A 19,408-nucleotide genomic window follows, 5' to 3' on the forward strand; every position below is an offset into this window, starting at 1 on the left:
GGAAAGCCAGTTGATACTTTTGCTTAATGCAGATGATAAGTAATAAACCATTCATGAGATCAGCTTTTCGATGAAACAGGAGATGATATGGATGAGGAGAGTTAAAAATGGTTCTTTTAGCCTGGCCATGGAGGCTCAGTGGCTGAGTGTCAACCTAAGAACCAGGAGGTCATAGTTTGATTCCCGGTTGGAGCACATGCCCAAGTTATGGGCTTGATCCTCCATAGGGGGCATGCAGGAGGCAGCCAATCAATAATTCTATTTCATCATTGATGTTTCTTCTCTCTCTCTCTCCCTCTCCCCTCCTGAAATCAATAAAATATATTTTAAAAAATGGTTCTTTTAAAGAGGAAAGACAATAAAGATAGAGTAAAAACCTTGCAGGGGAAAACCCCAGAGATGGACTTAGGAGCTCTCCCTATGCTTGCCGAGGTCTCAGAAACCAGCTGTCCTGCAGAGACCCTGGCTGAGGGTGAACCTGAGGTGGCCTGGACAGTGCTTGAGCCTGGCTGGCTCATTGTTCTAGCTCTGCTCCTTGGACCAACTCCACGTGGTCAGCAAACAGGATTGCCATAAGGGGGCAGAAGCTGCAGGTGCCAGAGTGGTCCTGGTGCCAGAGTGGTCAACACACCCAAGCCAAGACAGTGAGCTTGTAGGAAGAGAACGTTTTCTTTCAGATCACTGAATAAAACCTAGAAACTGTTAGGACGGTTACGCTGTTGCAATGGAGTAAGACAGAATTATTTACTTAAAAAGAAAAAATAAAGATTACCTTTTCCTGTTTCAACTTTCCCTGTCTTATCAGAGATAGAAGTTCTAGTTATTTACAACATGTTTGTATCTTTAAGGGGGAAAAAAAAAAGAGCTTGGAAGAACAGGCTAAATCTGTTACCTTCCCAGGAGCCTTAATTCCCCAACTTCTGACATTAGGGGCTCCCTACCTCTCTGGTGGATGCACCATTTAATTGCAGGTGGAAGCCACACTTAAGCACGTAATTCATATCTTCCTATTCCACCTTGCTCTCCAAAGAATGCTAGACTTATTCATCCAGGGTAGAGTTGAAAATTTGGGGGCACACATTTGAGATTTTTCTCAAAATTCTGTAATACTTATTATACATCAAATAATATGAAAGATAATGAGTAGATGTTTGTCCTCTCGTGTTTCCTTTTCCATTATCAACACCATCAAAAATCCTTCTGGCATGTTCCTAAGCATGGCAAATCAAGAGTATTAAGTAAGGAGAAATAAGAAATTTAAATTTAGGGAGATTGAAAAATTCTGCATTTTATGTGCAAATGAGTATAAATTTATATATACATATGCACATTTCATGTTTTTTAGATTGTTTTAATGGAAATGTCTATATGGTGAATGTTGGCAAAGAGCATTCATCTTTAGGATTATCTTTTAGATTTTATTTAAATTAGAGGAGTTTTATTCTCACTTTCAATGAAATGTTAAGCTTTTAAAATCTGATAAAGGTAAAATTTTATTATTTTGGTGACATTCATTTATTCAAAATATATTTGTTTATCTTGGGCTGAAAAACTAGCATAATTGTTTTGAGTATTGACATGTGATTACTTTATATATGAAGAAAGATGCATAATCATGTTGGTTTCTCTTCCAGCCTAAATATTGTCATTTTAATACTACACTTACGTAATATGTGCCATGCATTTTTAACAATGTAAGCAATTGATGAGGGGATTTTCTTACTTATTAAAGATGCAAACCTAGGAGATGTATTTACAAGACTAAGGAGTCCCCATGGGAAAAGAAATAGGAAATATTAGTCCCAAATTTAGCCAATTCAGACCCTTCCTCATACCTTTCTTTGCTTTTTTAGGTCTTTGGGAAATTTAGGATGACATGGTCTTATATCCATCATAATCTGTATATATAATATTCTTAATTTTCTACTTTGCTTTACAGGAAATCAAGGAAGTACAGAGAACCAAGTACATACATTCAGCCACTGGGTGGGCATTATGGGGAGGTTCTTTTATTCTTGACGTTCTTTTATTCAGTTTTCTCTAAAAAGAACTTAAGAAATGATGAAATGTACTCTTCTTAGACCATAATTCATTTGTGCGAGGATGTATTAAAATATGTGATTTAAAAAAATCTTTCTAAGCTAAACTGACATGGAAATAGTTTGAAACAGATTTAAGTAATGCTGTGTCTTTTATTTTATTTTATTGAAAACAACTTCTCATCAAAGGGCTGGTACCTGCTTACTTTCTTTATTTCAATAGAGTAAAGAACAGTCCCTTGCCTGTCATGGTCCATCGAAAACTCTAGCTACTACCTACCATCTTCCCAATCATATATAAACTTCCCAGGTGCATCTCTTTCACTGGCCAGGTTGTGTGATTGCCCTCAATTGTCTTCCTGCCTTACATATGTTAATCTCGTTGGCAGGTTGGCGGGGGAAGGAGGGGGGGGGGCACTACTGGAAATAGTCTTCCTGAAAGTAACCCTGTTACTTTCTTCTCTCCGATATTTCCCAACCACAGGCCATTATTGGGCACCTTGCCCACCTATCCATTAGAATTAGGAATGAAAATAGGAGAGTTCAATTAATTTAGGCAAACAGTTATGATGTGTCTGTCTCTGCCAGGAGCTGTGGTAGGTCCTGGGGTGCAGAGTAGTAACCTGCTAGGTAAGTCTCAATGAGCTTGGGATCTAACAATCTGTCTCACATTATTCATCAGCAATATCTTCCCCACTTTGCTTGCTCTGTTGTTGCTCTTACCTATGCAAGCTCTCCTACCTCCTGGGCTTGCTTCAGACATTTCCTCACTCAGCAATATTTTTCGCTTCAACCAAGCCCACACCCAATCCCCAAGAGTTTAGGAATACAATTTTTGTAACTAAATTCTACAGAAAGGTTTCTGAGCTAAATAAGAGAAATTATAAATATTTAACCTTTTATATTTTTCTAAATTACTAGATCATAAGCAGCAGTAAAATAAAGATCCCATCAATTATTTGAAGGTTTAATCTGGGGGAAAAGGAACCCTTTAGTTTCTTGATTAATTTTGAACTTATTTGTAGTTGATTAGTGATATATGTTGTTAGCCATTAAAAAAATAAGTGAAAATAGTAATCACACTTGGAAACGGTTTAAGGAAAATTCTAATGGCTTATAGCGTTGTGTGTGTCTTAAGAACTATTTTTTAAAAAAGTATTAGAATTGAGACTTAGAAAAATCATAGAGTGCTTATATTCTTGCCTGAATAAAAAATTAAGAGATTTTTCTTTCCCCTATCCCCACTAACAGAAATAATATATATATGGATATATCTCCAAAAAAGTTATCATATCAGAGCTGAGAAAACAGAAATAAAGTACATGGAAAATGTTACAAAATGAAAGTACTTCTCTAAGTCATCCACATTAAGGAAATAATTTCATTTCTCAGAGGCATGCACACTCTGCCTGCTTTCCTAGGAAGCTCTCAGCTCTTCCCCTTTCTAAGTTCACGTATGATGTCCTTCCTCTCTCCCCCTCCCCCTAAAAATCATCGCAGCTGCACCTCCAGAGACTAGAAACACTAAACCCTGGCAGTTGGACTACGTTCAACATCTCTGGAAGTACACTAAATCCTCTTTATCTCTTCCAATTAAACTTTCTTTTCTAAATAAACAATAAAAGAACCTCCAAATTTAACTGATTCATAGTAAAATGCTTTCCTCCCTTTTTATTGCGGTAATACTATTTTTTTCTATTGTCCATTTTAAGCAGGCAGCATTTCAACTACACGTAATAATAAACTTTTTATGAAGCTTAACCAGCATCTATTGCAATACATTATACAGAAATATGTTTTTAAGACCAAGAAATTATTTACTACTATATTTTCTGTTTTAAGCTGGAAAATGTTTCTAACAACAGAGGTGTTCATGTTTGGGTTTTGAACCCAACTTCATTTATTTATACTTTTACCTAGAAAGCTGCTTTTCCAAATCTTTTTAAATTTAGAGTTCATGTTATTACCTAACTGGTAGTGAGTCAATTCATTTTCAACATATGAAGGACACAGTTATTAAGAGTCTAGCTTGTAAATCCTGATTAGTTCATGATAATTGATTGGATTAAATCTTGCTATGTCAAGCAAGTGACCTGGTACTTTTAGTCATTAAAAAAATACAAATTGGATTGACTGTTTGCTTCTTGATTGGATAGCAACTGGCCTGCTAAGTATCAATCAGATTGGTCATAGCCTGTTAGTCTATCATACTTTCCCAATACCACATTCTCACTCACTAACTCACTCACTATGACTCTTTGCCCTCTATCATCTTTTTCAGGGTGTCCTTTACTTCCGTGTTCCTCAGGCTATAGATTAGGGGGTTGAGCATGGGAATTACAAGACTGTAAAACACAGAGACCACTTTGTTGTCCTCCCATGAGTTCCTTGCTCTAGGCTGCTGCAGGTACATGAAAAACAACGTCCCGTAGAAGATGATGACCACCGTGAGGTGTGAGGCACAGGTAGAAAATGCTTTGCATTTGCCTTTGGAGGACTGGATTTTTATGATGGAAGAGAGGATGCAAATGTAGGAGATGAGGACAGTCAGGAGGGACCCAATGAGGTTCACTGCTGAGAAGATCAAGAGCTGCTTTTCTTTGTTGTGGGTATCGGAGCAGGAGAGGGCAAGGAGAGGGGGGTCCGCACAGTAGAAATGATGGATGACATTGGAGTCACAGAAAGACAACTGGAAAGTCAGAACTGTCTGTATCATGGAGTGTAGGAAGCCATAGGTATAGACCCCTATCATCAATTCCTTGCAGACCCACTGAGTCATAATTGCTGTGTAAATCAGGGGATTGCAGATAGCCATGTAGCGGTCATAGGCCATTGTGGCCAAGATGAAGCATTCGGTCGTGGCAAAAGCACTGGAGAAGTACAGCTGGGCAAAGCAGCCCAAAAAGGAGATGGTTTTTTTCTTCACCAATAAATTTTGCAGCATCTTGGGACCAATGGAAGATGAGTAACAAAGATCAATGAATGCCAGATGGCTGAGGAAATAGTACATGGGCGTGTGGAGCCTGGGATCCATCTTGATGAGCAGGATTATGCCAAGATTTCCCACGAGGGTGATGAGATAAATTAAGAGAAATAGCACAAAGAGTGGAAGCTGAAGCTCAGGACGGTCTGTGAATCCCATGAGGACAAATTCTGTCACTGTGGTCTGATTGCCTCTGGCCATTTTGGTCTCTCTCTTGTTGGGAAAAGAAAAAAGAAATGATTTCAAAATGATTAAATACTTAACAAAAGCTTCTTATCTCTTTGTTCTAATACCCAGATGACAAAAATTGTGCTTCACACTCACAATGGTTACAGGCCAATGAGCTTCATTCTGTTAAGACTCAGTAAAGTCTGAGCTCATTCATTTTCTCTTTTGATGCAGATCGATAAATTGACCTTTAAGTAAGTTGTACACAATTTTATTCTCAATATTAATGTATAAGAATACTGATTTTGTCACAATAATATTGTGACCCAGTTTTATCATATTTTAAACCTTTGCCACTGTGACGGTGAATATTGGTAACTCATGCCCTCTTAATTTGTATGTTTTAAAAAATTTATGAGTAGGGGGTTAGCATTTTGTCAAACAATTATTTGCATGTGTATTTCTTTTTCTATGTTTGGTTAGTTCATTTTCTTGGAAATTTTTTTATTATTATGTTGTTGGTCTTTTAAGCACTTTATTTACAGGGGCTCTTTGCTAAGAAAATCAGCCATTTGTTTGACTTATGCATTGAAAATTGTTTTGCAATGAAACTGATGCTTGAGGAAGACAAGGCATTAAAGACCTGCAAGTATTTGGTGTGGTTAAGAACAGGCTCCCTAGGAGCAAATCTGCTTTTGACATTGGGCAAGAATAATAAATGGAGGCCTGCATATCATATGTTTAATATGCAAAAGTTAAAAATAAAGAAAACAAGTCAATAAAATATGGTCTATCCTCCCTCCTTAATGAATTTACCTTTATATAATTTGGAAGGAAGAGTACTTGGGATCCTTGGAGTTCATGCTGAAATAAGGAGGTGAGAGAACCTTTCTCCAGCCCACTCGCGGCCACAGGTGTGCGGCTATGGCAGCCTGCATGTGCACAGTCTGTTCAGCCCCTGCAAACAGCTATCCCTTAGCTACTCTTGAGGCCTAGGTGTGTGAACACCAGCTGTGTAGTTATCCCCTACAAAGGTGATCTGAAAAAGAGACTCTTATAGGCTCTGGGAGTAAGCAGGGGGCCACTTGAACAAGGATTTTTAGGGTCCTATTATCTGGGTGATGATCCAAAAGGAGGGAATAGAATGGACTCTGGGCGTGCACTTGTCCCATGAGGTTGTGGTGCAATAGAAAGAGAAAGTCTGAGTTAGGCGTGGAGCAGGGGGGAGGGGTCTTGAATTTGGTTTGAAGGATAGTGCATGTTTTGTTAGGGCTGACAAAGGAGGAAACCACAAAGCCAAAAGGGGTAAAGAATTATGAATTTATTCGGTCATCTTGGAAACCCAGATGGGCTGAGCTCCAAAATGGCACCAGCACCCAAAGATGGGGAGTCAGAGGTTTTTAAAGGACTCCAAGTGAGCTCTTTCTGGGTGGAGAATTCTCTGTGCAGGTCTGGATTCCAGGAAACTGCAGAGGGGAGAGGTAATGGTCTTAGCAAGTAGAATGTGGTCTAAGCAAGTGAAATGTCCATTGTGAAGTGGCCTAAAGGTCAGTTCTCAGGGGAGAGGGTATCGATTCAATTGTTTGATCAGACTTAACAGATGTCTATCATACAGTCAGAGCTAGTCATACTGATTGGGAGTCATCAATAGGCAGAAGACTGTAAAAGCTGTGGAAATTAACGAGATCATTCAGGGAAAGAAAAATAAGTAACAGCAAGGCTTAATTAAAGGACATATATTTGGGAAAAGTGTATCTTTAAGGGCTTGGGATAGGAGCGGCAGCCTTGGGTGGTCTAAGGTGTTCAGATTAGCTCAGATCAGGAAATGGCAAGAAGCCTTTAAATATGGGCATTTATGACACTTCTGGCTTATGACAGGTGAGACCTGTTCTGTTGTAGTCTTCTCTCTCTCAATAGTAGCTCAGATCAAGACCAAACTTTGAGATCTTCAGGCACGGAAACAACCTTATTCAGTAAAATGTTTGTTGTCTGGACTCTGAATTCATTTCTAAAATTGTTCAAGTCTACCTACTCCAAATACTTCTTTATTTTTTATTTTTTCCTCAAATACTTCTTGATTTACAATGACGTTACTTCCTGATAAACCCATTGTAAATTTAAAACGTCGTTTAATACACCTAACTTACCAAACATCATAGCTTAGCCTAGCCTACCTTAAATGTGCCCAAACACTTAGTAAAATGTCTTCCTCTTCTTACCAGAGGCAAGAGACACAGATGGGCATTTTTGTAGACATGATGGGATGCAAAAACACAAAACACAATATTCAAAAAAAAAAAAAAAAAAAAAAAGGTTGGCAGCACAGTACACTGTAGAGCGACGGTTGTTTCCCCGGTGACCACATGCCTGACTGGGAGCGGCAGCTCGCTGTCACTGCCCGGCATCACAAGAGAGTATCGCGCCACCTATCACCAGACCTAACGCAAAGTATGGTTTCTACGGAATGCATATTGCTTTCCCACCACTGTAAAATCAGAAGATTGTAAGGTGAATCATCATAAGTCGGGGTGTGTCCATATAATTGTTCTCACCTCAAACTATGACTGGTCTGGTTTAGTAGCTGAAATGGTTTAGTAACTGGAAGAACCCACGAAGCCAGTGTGAGACTAGCTTTACTCAACAGCTTTTGCACGATAAAATTTTTACTGTGTTAGCTATAATGATATGGTGGCACATTTGCCTCTGAAGTTTCTAAGATGCAGTTAATGCTTTCGAGTTTCTAGATTTTAAAAAACTTTCTATTAGCTAAATATTTATGCAACGTTTATCCAAAGGAGAGGTTTTTCTGCCCTTCCTTCAAGGGCAATTAAGATGGAAGCTTTTTGATAACCTCAGTGTTTAGTCTACTACGGTAGTTCTTAGAATATAACTAGGCCCGATGATGAATTCCAGAAAAAATAAAATAATAAATATCTAATAATAAACGTTAGACTTCAACCGAAGGACTTGGCATGCATGCATATAAGCATAACTAATGGACGCAAAATACTGGGTGGTGAGGTGTTGAGGGCATGTTTGGGAGTGTGTGTGGGGGGAGCAATGATAAGATATAATACCTTAATAAATAAATAAATAAATAAATAAATGTTAGATTTGCAATTTTCTACCTAAGAAAAAACAAATGGCCCTTTAGAAAAATGAGTCTTGTGATTTAATTATTCTCAATCTTAATGATAATTAGTGATTTGAACACTTTGCCAAGATTCTATTTTACATTTGTTAGTTTATTTAGTATATAGCTATCATTTTCCTCACTTTCTTAATGAGAAAATGGAGACATAGAAATATTCAGTTTTTCCAAATTCACAGAGCAAATAAAGCAAATGAACCAGGATCTAAAACCGAGTGGGCTGGTTCTAGAGCCCTCAGCTGAAACTATACCGCCTCCCATTTATGACTCCTCAGCACTAATTTATTGATTTGTTTTTCCTCTTTTTATTTTTTTTTATTTATTTTTTTTTCTAATTTGAACTTTGAGAAAAGTTTAGGCATATTAGGGTGAGTTCAATAATGCTTTTTTTTTTTTTTTTTTTTTTTTTTTTAGTTCTTTTAAGCACTGTTAAGCTTGATTGTTGTTTAAGTAATATAGTCAACCTTTGATGATTCAGAATGTTGTTTTGTGTTTTACTGTTCCTTGCTTGAACAATTCAGACAACTTTGTTGAATAAACTAGGAAATATTCTTAGCCCCTGGGAAGGAAGGGGCAATGAACAACTTTGAGAATCAGATGAAAGCTAAGTACCTGTTAGAAGAAAAGTGTCACTCATACAGCATTTTGCATGCAATGTCAGAGGCTTGGCGAGTATAGGTTCCTACGATCCTTTCCTCAGACTAATACAATGACCAGACATCCCAGCTTTTCCAAGTGAGACTCAACCAATCCTTCCCCATTCGCTTCTCTGAGAAGCAATGTCGTTAAGCCCTGTCCTCGTCCAGAACTGAAACTCTTCTCTTGACTGCCTTGTAGTTTTTACTACGACAGTCTGAGAAGTGAATACAACTTACCGAGTACCTGTCGGGCAGTCAGGACTCCCAGTGCCCAGGAAGCATTCACTTAGAGAATTTCCTGTCGGCTTCTTCATGTCTTGCTGGCAGGTTTGGTTTCTGTGTTCCACACCGACAAACCTGTATTTATAAAGTGAAAGTGTGATGAGTCTGCTATCTCTTGTTCTGGAGCTTCCTGGGTGCCAAGGGAATAGTTTATATTGAATTTCTGTGAGGGATTTTACATTTGACTTAAACCACCCTTGGGAATTAAAACCCCTGAGTTATCCTGGGATAACTAATGATGACTCCGGTTATGATGCTTGGGTGCATGGTCTCAGGATGATTCCCAAGTCCTTCGGTGCTTGGAGACATTTGTCCTGCCCTTGGCAAGGCGTCTGCAGTGAGTTGCATTGAAGTGGTGGCTGGGGTGGGGGCCCAGTTAATGTTTTATAGGGAATGAGGACAGGTTATACAAAGATGGTATGATTAGGGTACACCTGCTACAGATACCGGAAAGGTGTTATTGGAAAGCCCTCTCCTCTCCCCCCCCCCCCCCCCCCCCCACCAGTCAGAGGGATAGGGCTGTCCACTCCTTAGTTGTGTGCTCCTATGAATGAATATTGTATTATTTCTTACAACTGTACATGAATCTATAATTATCTCAAAAATATAGGTGGCATCATCTAGAAATGTATAAAAAACATAGGCATTTATTTTTCCCCCTGAAGAATTCTATCTGCTACCTTATGTTTATTCTTGTGAGTCTCAAAATAGTTAGATTTAGCAATCCATCAAAAGTTTTCTTGCACACTCAAAAGAATGTTTAATTGTTCTTTCTTCTCTATCTTGATGGGTTTTCAGTTGAATGTTCACAAACAAGTAATGTACTCAAGAGGCTATGTCCAAAAGACCTCAAATCTCATAAATATAGCCTTGCTCTATATTGACAATTCCTTGGCAATTGTCCTTATTGTTGAGGCAACAATATCTACAGGTAATAATTTTCTTTTTATATTGATACAGAAATACTTTAAAAAATTTTTGTATTAGCGTTTGATTATTCTAAATCATTCGTGGAGCATTCACTTATCTCTGTGAGCTGGGCTTGCTGTTGTCATCTACATTATCTTATTTGACATAAGAATCCTAATATATATATATGGTAATGGAGGGTTGGAGAGTTCATGCAGATTGTCTGAGATTCCACAGAGTCACTGGCAAAGCCGGAATTTGACTCTAGGCCTGTATGGCTCCAAAGCTCATGGCACTTGCACAATCCTTTACTTCCATGCCATATGTCGTTTGTGAATGAATGAATTTGTGTAATTCACATCTATTTTCTTTAAAATTGTAAGCTTTCATTTTGTTTTGTGTCCATAGTTAGTTAATAAAGTTCCATTCAAGTTTGCTAAGTTAAAACTATTTGTTTTATTCCCGGCCTGTATCAATAAATAAATACACTATCGAGTTTAAAATGAGGTAATGAATATGAAAGTACTTTATACCAAATTTACACTAGTGTGTCTACGATTTTGTAATTTTTATTATATAACCACTGCAAAATAAGTGTGCAATTATAATATTTTCTTCTGTTCTAATATCCACTTATTTTGTTTTCAGTGGGCACCATTTCCAGCATACTAGTAGATGGGGACTGAAAACGATACAACTGTGACAGAGTTCATTATTTTGGAGTTATCAGGGGATACTATAATTTGTATCATTTTATTTATTGTGTTTTCAGGAATCTACGTTGTCACCTTAATGGGCAATGCCAGCATAATCATGATAATCAGAAGCAGCCCACAACCTCGTGCCCCAGTGTATCTTTTCCTCTGCTATTTGGCCTTCGTAGACATTGGTTACTCCTCATCGGTCACACCTGCGATGCTCATGGACTTCCTCAGGGAAGAAACCTCTATTCGTATTGCTGGTTGTATAGCCCAACTCTGTTCTACAGTCACATTTGGGAGAGCTGAGTGCTTCCTGCTGGCTGTCATGGGCTATGACCACTATGTGGCCATCTGCTCTCCACTGCTCTCCTCCACTCACATGTCCCCCAGAATCTCTACTCTCTTAGTGGGGATGTGCTACCTAGGTGGATGTGTGAATGCTTGGGCATTTACTGGCTGTTTATTAAGTCTATCCTTCTGTGGACCAAATAAAGTCAATCACTTTTTCTGTGACTATTCACTACGTTTGAAGCTTTCCTGTTCTCATGAGTTTACTTCTGAAATAATTGCAGCCGTCTCTTCCTGCTCCATCATTGTGGTCACTGTGTTTATCATTGTTCTGTCGGATGTCTATATCCTCTTATCAACCCTGAAGATCCACTCCACCAATGGGTGCCACCAAGCCTTCTCCGCCTGCACCTCCCACCTCACAGTGGTCACTCTGCTCTACGGGACCCCTGCGTTCATTGATGTGATGCCCACGTCAAGCTACTCAGCTGAACAAAACAAAGTGGTGTTTGTGTTCTGCGTGGTGGTGATCCCAATGTTGAATCCCCTTATCTACAGTATGAGGAACGAGGAGGTTAAAGGGCCTATGAGGAAATGGATAGAACATATTGGTGGTCCTAAAGTAGTCTGATTTAAAATAATACACACTGTATAATGAAGACCTCTTTTGCAGATGATTGGATAATGTACTAAGTTCCATTGCATAGTCATAGTATTCAAGACTTATACATTTCATTGTGTCACTCTTGAAAATTTTCAAAGTAAAGAATAAATGTGCATCCACTAAGACCAGAGCATCCAGAAAAAAAAAAAATACTTTATCTTTACTTCACCCACCATTTGTGGCATCTACAAGTGTATTTTCAAATAAGTTTTATGTTCTTTGAATGCAGTCTTTGGAATTAACAGCTGGAAGCATCTGGAGCTCCTTGGAAGAATCATGTTGCCACCCAAGATCTCATCACCTGAAAGAGATGATGTCCATGATGTACATATAGTGTAAGGACTGAAATCAGTGATTCTGGTAACTGTAAAGCTTCTGGTGCCCTGTGACCTGAGTGTGATCAGCAGGATTCCTCTCACAGTACCTCCACCAGTGAGCCTCTTCGAGCCAACTCAGAAGATACCTGAAAGCTCTATTTAGCTTTCTTTTCAGGAATCTATTTGACAAAATAAATTAAGGAGACCCCAAAAGAAACTCTACTGGGGGCTAATTTGTATGACGTGGCTCCTTTCTAGATGAAGAAGGAAGGTTACATTTTTAAAGGTTGTTTCAATCTTGTCAAATGTATGCTCCTTTTAAAAATTGTATTAAATTTATTGGGGTGACATTGGATAATAAAATGACATTAAGTGTACTATAAGAAATCATCTATATATTGCATTGTGTGATCACCACCCAAAATCAAGTCTCCTGTCACCATATATTCTGGCCCCTTTTACTCTCTTCTCCCTCCTCTTATCTCCCTTCCCCCATTGGTAACCCCCATACTGTTATCTGTGTCGATGAGTTTTTTATTTGTTCATTTGTTGCTTTTTGTTTTATATCCCTCATATGAGTAAAATCATATGGTTCTTGTTTTTTCCATCTGACTTATTTGGTTTAGCATGATATTGTCAAGATACATGTTATCACAAATGGCAGAATTTCATCTTATCTTATGGCCGAGTATTCCACTGTATATATGTACCACATCTTCTTTATCCAGCTATCCACTGAAGGACACCTAGGTTATTTCCATATCTTGGCCACCATGAATAATGTTGCAACAAGGATAGGGTTGTGTAAATCTTTATGGAGAAATGTTTTAACATTTGGGGGTAAATACTGAGAAGAGGGATTGCTGAGTTATATGGTAGTTCCATTCTTAATTTTTTGAGGAACCGCCATACTGTTTTCCATGGTGACTGTACCAGTTTACATTCCCATCAGCAGTGAATAAGGTTCCTTTTTCTCCTCAACCTCTGTAATTCTTGTTATTATTTGTTTTGTTGCTAATAGTCATTCTATATAACAGGTATAAGGTGGCATCTCGTCGTGGTTTTGATGTGCATTTCCTTTATAGCTTGTGCGGTTAAGCATTTTTTCATATATGTTAGCCATTTGTGTGGGAGAAGTGTCTGTTCAGGCCCTCTGCCCATTTTTAAATTGAGTTGTTTGGCTGAAATCAGTTTGGCTCAGTTGCTAGAGGGTCGACCTGCGGACTGAGGGGTTCCAGGTTCGATTCCAATCAAGGTCATGTATCTTGGTTGTGGGCGCATCCCTAGTGGGGTGATGCAGGAGGCAGCTGATGGATGTTTCTGACTCTCTATCCCTCTCTCTTCCTCTCTGTAAAAACTCAATAAAATATATTTTTTAAAAATTGAGTTGTTTGTTTTTTGTTGGCGAGTTGTATGAGTTCTTTATATATTTTGGATATTAGCTCATCTGCAAATATCTTCTTCCATTTGATTGGTTGGCTTTTTGTATTGTTGGCAGGATTGGAAATTGGTTTAGACACTATAAAACACAGTACGTATGGAGGTTCCTAAATAAATTAAAAGTAAAACTACCACATGACCTCGCAATTCCACTTCTGGGTGTTTATCTGAAAAAAGTGAAAACACTAATTGAAAAGATATATGCATACCTATGTTCATTGCAGAATTATTTGCAATAGCCAAGATATGGAAGTAAGCTAGGTGCTATCGATAGATGAGTGATAAAGAAGATGTGGTTAATATATACAATGGAATATTACTCAGCCCCCGAAAAAGAATATACTCTTGCCATTTGAGACAACATAGGTGGACCTAAAGGATATTATGTTAAGTGATGACAAATGCCATATGATTTCACTTATATGTAGAATCTAAAAAACAAACAAACAAACAAACAAAAAAACCCAAACAGAAACAGACTCAGAAACAGAGAACAGATTGGTGGTTGCTGGGGTAGGAGAAGGATGGATGTAAAAGGTGAAGGGGACTAAGAGGTACAAACTTCCAGTTATAAATATAAAACATGTGGATATAATGTAAGGCACAGAGAATCCTATCTAATAAAAGAGTAATATGCAAATTGACCATCACTCCAACACACAAGATGGCCACTCCCATGTGAATACAAGATGGCGGCCACAAGATGGCCAGCAGGGGAGGGCAATTGTGGGTGATCAAGCTTGCAGGAGAGGACAGTTGGGTGAGACCAGGCCTGCAGGGGAGGACAGTTGGGGGAGGACCAGGCCTGCAGGGGAGGGTAGTTAGGGGGATCAGGCCTGTGGGGAGGGCAGTTGGGTGAGACCAGGCCTGCAGGGGAGGGGGGCAATAGGAGGATAAGGACACATATGTAATACCTAAATCAATACATATGAGTGGATAAAGCTCAGTTATCTTTTTATATGTGAAGTTTAGTACTAAGTGTGTCTTAATCTAAAATATCAAAGTCAATTTGGAATCAATATTTATCTAGACAATTTATTATATTATATTCTAATAATTAACTAAATAAAGGTTATTAAACTATGTGTGAATACCTGCACAGAAGGAAAACAATAAATTGACCACCTGAGAATATACAGAATCTTGAAAGATTAGTTGTACTAGTATACTAGTATTGGTGTGTGAACTGTATTGCTCAATTAGCCACTACAGAACATAATGATGCTACTATAATGGTTTTGAATTCTCAGTTGAAGCTCTAGGATCATCAGAGATTTATCCCCAAAGGAAACAAAAATAAAAGATCACCATATAACCACAATAACTCTAATCTGCTATTGAAAGATGAATGACTTCTTATTCCAAGGTAAGATTTCGACTTTTGTTCATGAAGCTGTTGTAATGATTTTCATTTACTATTTGAGAACACCTACTCCCTAACATTACATGTGTACTCACAAGTCACAGATGTAATTAAGCAATTAGCCAGTGAGCAATTGGCTGAATTGCTGTTTAGTTCATATGTAAACTGGCATAATCTAAGTTATGAGGATTCCTGTTTATCTACCCAGAAGACAGAAACTCATATGATCTTTCAACACTATCCAAACTCAGCACTCTCCAGTAATGGAAATTAATTCACTACCATTGAGCTATGCTCAACATTTATTGAAATGAAACACATGTAAGGTTTTAAAATGCAAAGATATTGTAGATGTCTTTGCAGAAAGATTGACTTTGTTTATGGCTCTAAATGCTTTAGCTTCAAGGCAATAACACCGTAGACAGAGCTCAGGATATAAAGTCAGAAAGTCTGGAGCTGAGGGTCGGCCTGGACACAAAGTGGGTGATCCCTTTTCAGCTCTTAGGCTGCATTTTATTCAGCTACATATTATGTTGTTAATAATATTATTTCATTTTACAAAACTTAATTAGAAAACATTGTTTGCCTGACTGGTTTGGCTCAGTGGATAGAGCGTTGGCCTGTGGACTGAGGGGTCCCAGGTTCAATTCCGGTCAAGGGCATGTACCTTGGTTGCGGACACATCTAGTTGGGGATGTGCAGGAGGCAGCTGATCAATGTTTCACTCTCATCAATGTTTCTAACTCTCCATCCTTATCCCTTCCTCTCTGTAAAAAATCAATAAAATATATTTTAAAAAAATAAAACATTGTTAAAATAGGAATATTATATATTTTAATTATCTTCTGAATATCAATCATATTTTTGCATAGTGATTACATTAATAGTTCAACTTATTTGATAAAACAGTAATATTCTGAATTGTAAATATTAAAAAATATCCAGTACATTTACAATAGAAGATCTCACTCATAAATTTAATTTGATATTTTTATCTGAATTAGTATCAGAAACAATTGTATTTCTCCTTTGAAAAGACTGACTTTATTTAACTGACAGATACTGTGAAATAGATAAATAAGTATGTGCTTGTTTCATTGCTAACGGCTAGTTGGCTTAAAGGACAGCCTATTGTCCTCTCATTGCTAGATGTACTGATTTCATGTTAAGTATTATTTAACTGCATTTGCTATTTAAATTCATTTGTTAAATAATACTAAAGGAATGGGGCAGTTAAGACTTCCCGAGCTTCATGTTCTACATTCATGACTTGTTACATAACCTCTTTCAGAACCAGGTTATTCTTCTATAAAACAATTAGTATTAATATTATTTTATGGGCAATCGATTAAACTGTATACATGTATATATTTACATGATTATTAGCCCTACACTTATCATTTAGTAAGCATATAGTAAATATTATATATATATTTTTATTTTTATTATTTTTTTAAATTAGGGTGAACGCCATGAATCAAATTCTTTTTTTTTTCTTTAAAAAAACAACATATTTTATTGATTTTTTACAGAGAGGAAGGGAGAGAAATAGAGAGTTAGAAACATGGATGAGAGAGTCATCGATCAGCTGCCTCTTGCACGATCCATACTGGGGATGTGTCCGCAACCAAGGAAAGTGCCCTTGACTGGAATCGAACCCGGGACCCTTCAGTCCGCAGGCAGACGCTCTATCCACTGAGCCAAACAGATTTCGGCTAGAGTATAGTATATTGATATGGATATATGTATATGTACATATGATACTATCTGAAGAAACACTTCTGGAGTTTCTGCTAAAATAATTTTTAAAAACCAGAGAGATTCATAATTGCATATAAATATGCACTGATGCTTAAATATATTATTATACTTCCCATATGTATTAATGAAATGAAATCATTAAATGGATATCTCCTTTAATGTAATATTTTAGGTTCATTGGTAGCAGCTACATTATCTCATGGATTCCCTGTGGGATGGAAACCACACAGCAGTGACAGGCTTCATCCTACTGGGCTTAACTGATGACCTCGTTCTCAAAGTCATCCTCTTCATGATCATCCTGTGTATCTACCTGGTGACCATATCTGTTAACCTCAACATAATCATTCTTATCAGAATCTCTTCTCAGCTCCATCATCCTATGTATTTTTTTCTGAGCCACTTGGCTTTTGCTGACATATGCTTCTCAACTTCTGTCACACCCAACATGCTTGTTAACTTCCTGGTGGAGAGAAATCCCATCTCCTATCATGGATGTTGCACCCAGCTTAGTTCAACGGCTGTCTTTGGGGCAGTCGAGTGCTTCCTTCTGGCTATCATGGCATATGATCGCTTTGTGGCAATTCACAAACCACTGCTTTATTCAACCAAAATGTCCACACAAGTCTGTGTCCAGTTCCTCACAGTGGCTTACGTGGGTAGTTTTCTCAATGCTTCCTCCTTTATTATTTGCTACCATTTTTTATTCTTCTGTGGACCAAATCGAGTCAATCACTTTTTCTGTGATTTTGCTCCATTAGTTGAACTCTCCTGTTCTGAGAACAGTATTCCTGTAGTTGTCCCCTCATTCACAGCTGGCTCCATCATTTTGTTCACTGTGTTTGTCATAGTTGTTTCCTACATGTACATCCTCATCACCATCCTGAAGATGCGCTCCAGTGAGGGGCGCCACAAGGCCTTCTCCACCTGCACCGCCCACCTCACCGCAGTAGGTCTGTACTTTGGGACCGTCATCTTCATTTACGTGTTGCCCAAGTCCAGCTACTCAACGGATCAGAACAAGGTGGTGTCCGTGTTCTATATGGTGGTGATCCCCATGCTGAACCCCATCATCTACAGCCTCAGAAACAGTGAGATTAAGGGAGCTTTAAAGAGAATGCTTGATAGAAAAACATTTTCTCACTGAAGCTTACTATTTCATAGGACTTGGTGTAATAATACAAACAAATAAAGGAAAGGGAATTGAATGTCTGTGGCCTGAATATATTTGTCCATTTGTTATTAGCCAGTAGAGAGTATTTTAGTGAAGGTAGAGGGTTGATCTGATATCATACTGTAAAGTCATGGCCCCCGTACTGAGTTACCTTTAATAACATTAAATGTATTATTAGAAACACATATTGGCTCACATGAAAAACTCCTAAACTGTACGTAGGGAGTAGCTATAGGGTCCAGCCTCGAATTGACCTGTGGCAGGGCCACAAGCAAGTCCCGGCTCGGAGGGCAGAGCCCTCTTGGCATAATTAAGCTTGACCTTATGACACTACCTAGATCCTTCCTGGGTAGCTAATGGGCTGTGGGAGGTGCAGCAAGTGCTGCCAAAACAAGGGGAAATGCACAAGAACATTATAAACATGTTGACCACTTCCGTGTTTTGCTGTGTGTGTTATGACCATAAAACAAAGCCTCGGCTTGCAGGCTGGGTCTTTCTGTGTCCTCATCCAGGCACCAGAGGTTGCGGAGCCCCAGCTGTATTCTCTTGTCTGACTTCTTTAATCCGTCACCACCCCTCCTCAGGTTCACCCTTGGCCGCACTGGCATGGCACATGGTGTAATCCTTTAACAATGTTATTTATATGTATTTAAAAACTTGTGTTTAAAAAGTTGTTCTCTGCCATAAGTTAAGTTTTTCCTACCTCAAAACATTTAAGACTATGTCCATTTCAATAGCATCTTATCCCAAAATGAGTGTGGTAATTACACTTACAACTAAGTGCATTCTAAGAGAAAATGACAAAGTGCAACCAGTAGAAAATTGGTAGCAATGTTTTTAATTTTTTTGCAGGAAGGTTATCTGCTGAGGACTGGCAGTCTTTGTGGACCCCTAAGATCTGGCTAATGTTGCTGACTGACCTGCAAATTCTGTCATGTTGAATCCTGTTAACCTGTATATGGGAATGAGAAAGTTTCCTTAACTTCTTAGGGACTGAGTGGAACAAACTCTTGGAGTGACTTGTTCATGGGAAGGCCCAAAGGAAGGACCGCTCAGAAAACATGAGGGAACTGAATTTGTGACTGCCTGTTGAAGAGGCTTAAGAAACAACCACATTTATGTACTTTTCCTGTCCCCTTTTGAGTGCTTTGGCCACAAAAATCTACCTTTTTGGTGACAGACTCATTGAGTATTACTCATTTATTCATTCATTTGTTCCTTCTTATATTAAAAAAATGATATTAAATGATTCTTATATTCCAGGGATTGTCCCAGGCTTTTGTTAATATGACAATAAAGCCAACAAGTTATTGATTCAGACCATTCAAAGGGGACGGTGATATGGAGAATGAGAAAGCAGAGCATAACAAGGAAAACTTGCCTGTGAGGGGCAGGAAGTAGGAATATAGCATTTGAGCTAAGATGTAGGAGTTGAGAACACTTCCTATCAACTATGTGCTTACATGTGGACATTTGTGCAAGTCTAATCTTCTACATATATGCATAAAATTTAAGGCAATGCCAGGCTTG

At 38.3% G+C, this 19,408-nt stretch overlaps 1 protein-coding gene and 2 pseudogenes across 1 annotated transcript; 2 read left to right on the forward strand and 1 right to left on the reverse strand.

The window, feature by feature from the left end:
- Nucleotides 1-2,386: 2,386 nt before the first annotated feature.
- LOC118713187 (olfactory receptor 1044-like) lies at nucleotides 2,387-9,457 on the reverse strand. Its single transcript, XM_045577890.1, has 2 exons — nucleotides 9,217-9,457; nucleotides 2,387-5,235 (listed from the first exon to the last, which is right to left on the reverse strand). Exon 2 carries the CDS (start codon nucleotides 5,221-5,223, stop codon nucleotides 4,288-4,290), a length of 936 nt encoding a protein of 311 aa, XP_045433846.1. The 5' UTR covers nucleotides 5,224-5,235; nucleotides 9,217-9,457; the 3' UTR covers nucleotides 2,387-4,287.
- Nucleotides 9,458-10,845: 1,388 nt separating this feature from the next.
- On the forward strand, nucleotides 10,846-11,780 carry LOC118713188 (annotated as a pseudogene).
- A 5,082-nt stretch (nucleotides 11,781-16,862) lies between these two features.
- LOC123651854 lies at nucleotides 16,863-17,851 on the forward strand (annotated as a pseudogene).
- Nucleotides 17,852-19,408: the final 1,557 nt, after the last annotated feature.

The sequence above is a fragment of the Pipistrellus kuhlii genome, unplaced genomic scaffold (genome assembly GCF_014108245.1).
Source record: "Pipistrellus kuhlii isolate mPipKuh1 unplaced genomic scaffold, mPipKuh1.p scaffold_m20_p_9, whole genome shotgun sequence".
In the NCBI taxonomy this organism is placed as follows: domain Eukaryota; kingdom Metazoa; phylum Chordata; class Mammalia; order Chiroptera; family Vespertilionidae; genus Pipistrellus; species Pipistrellus kuhlii.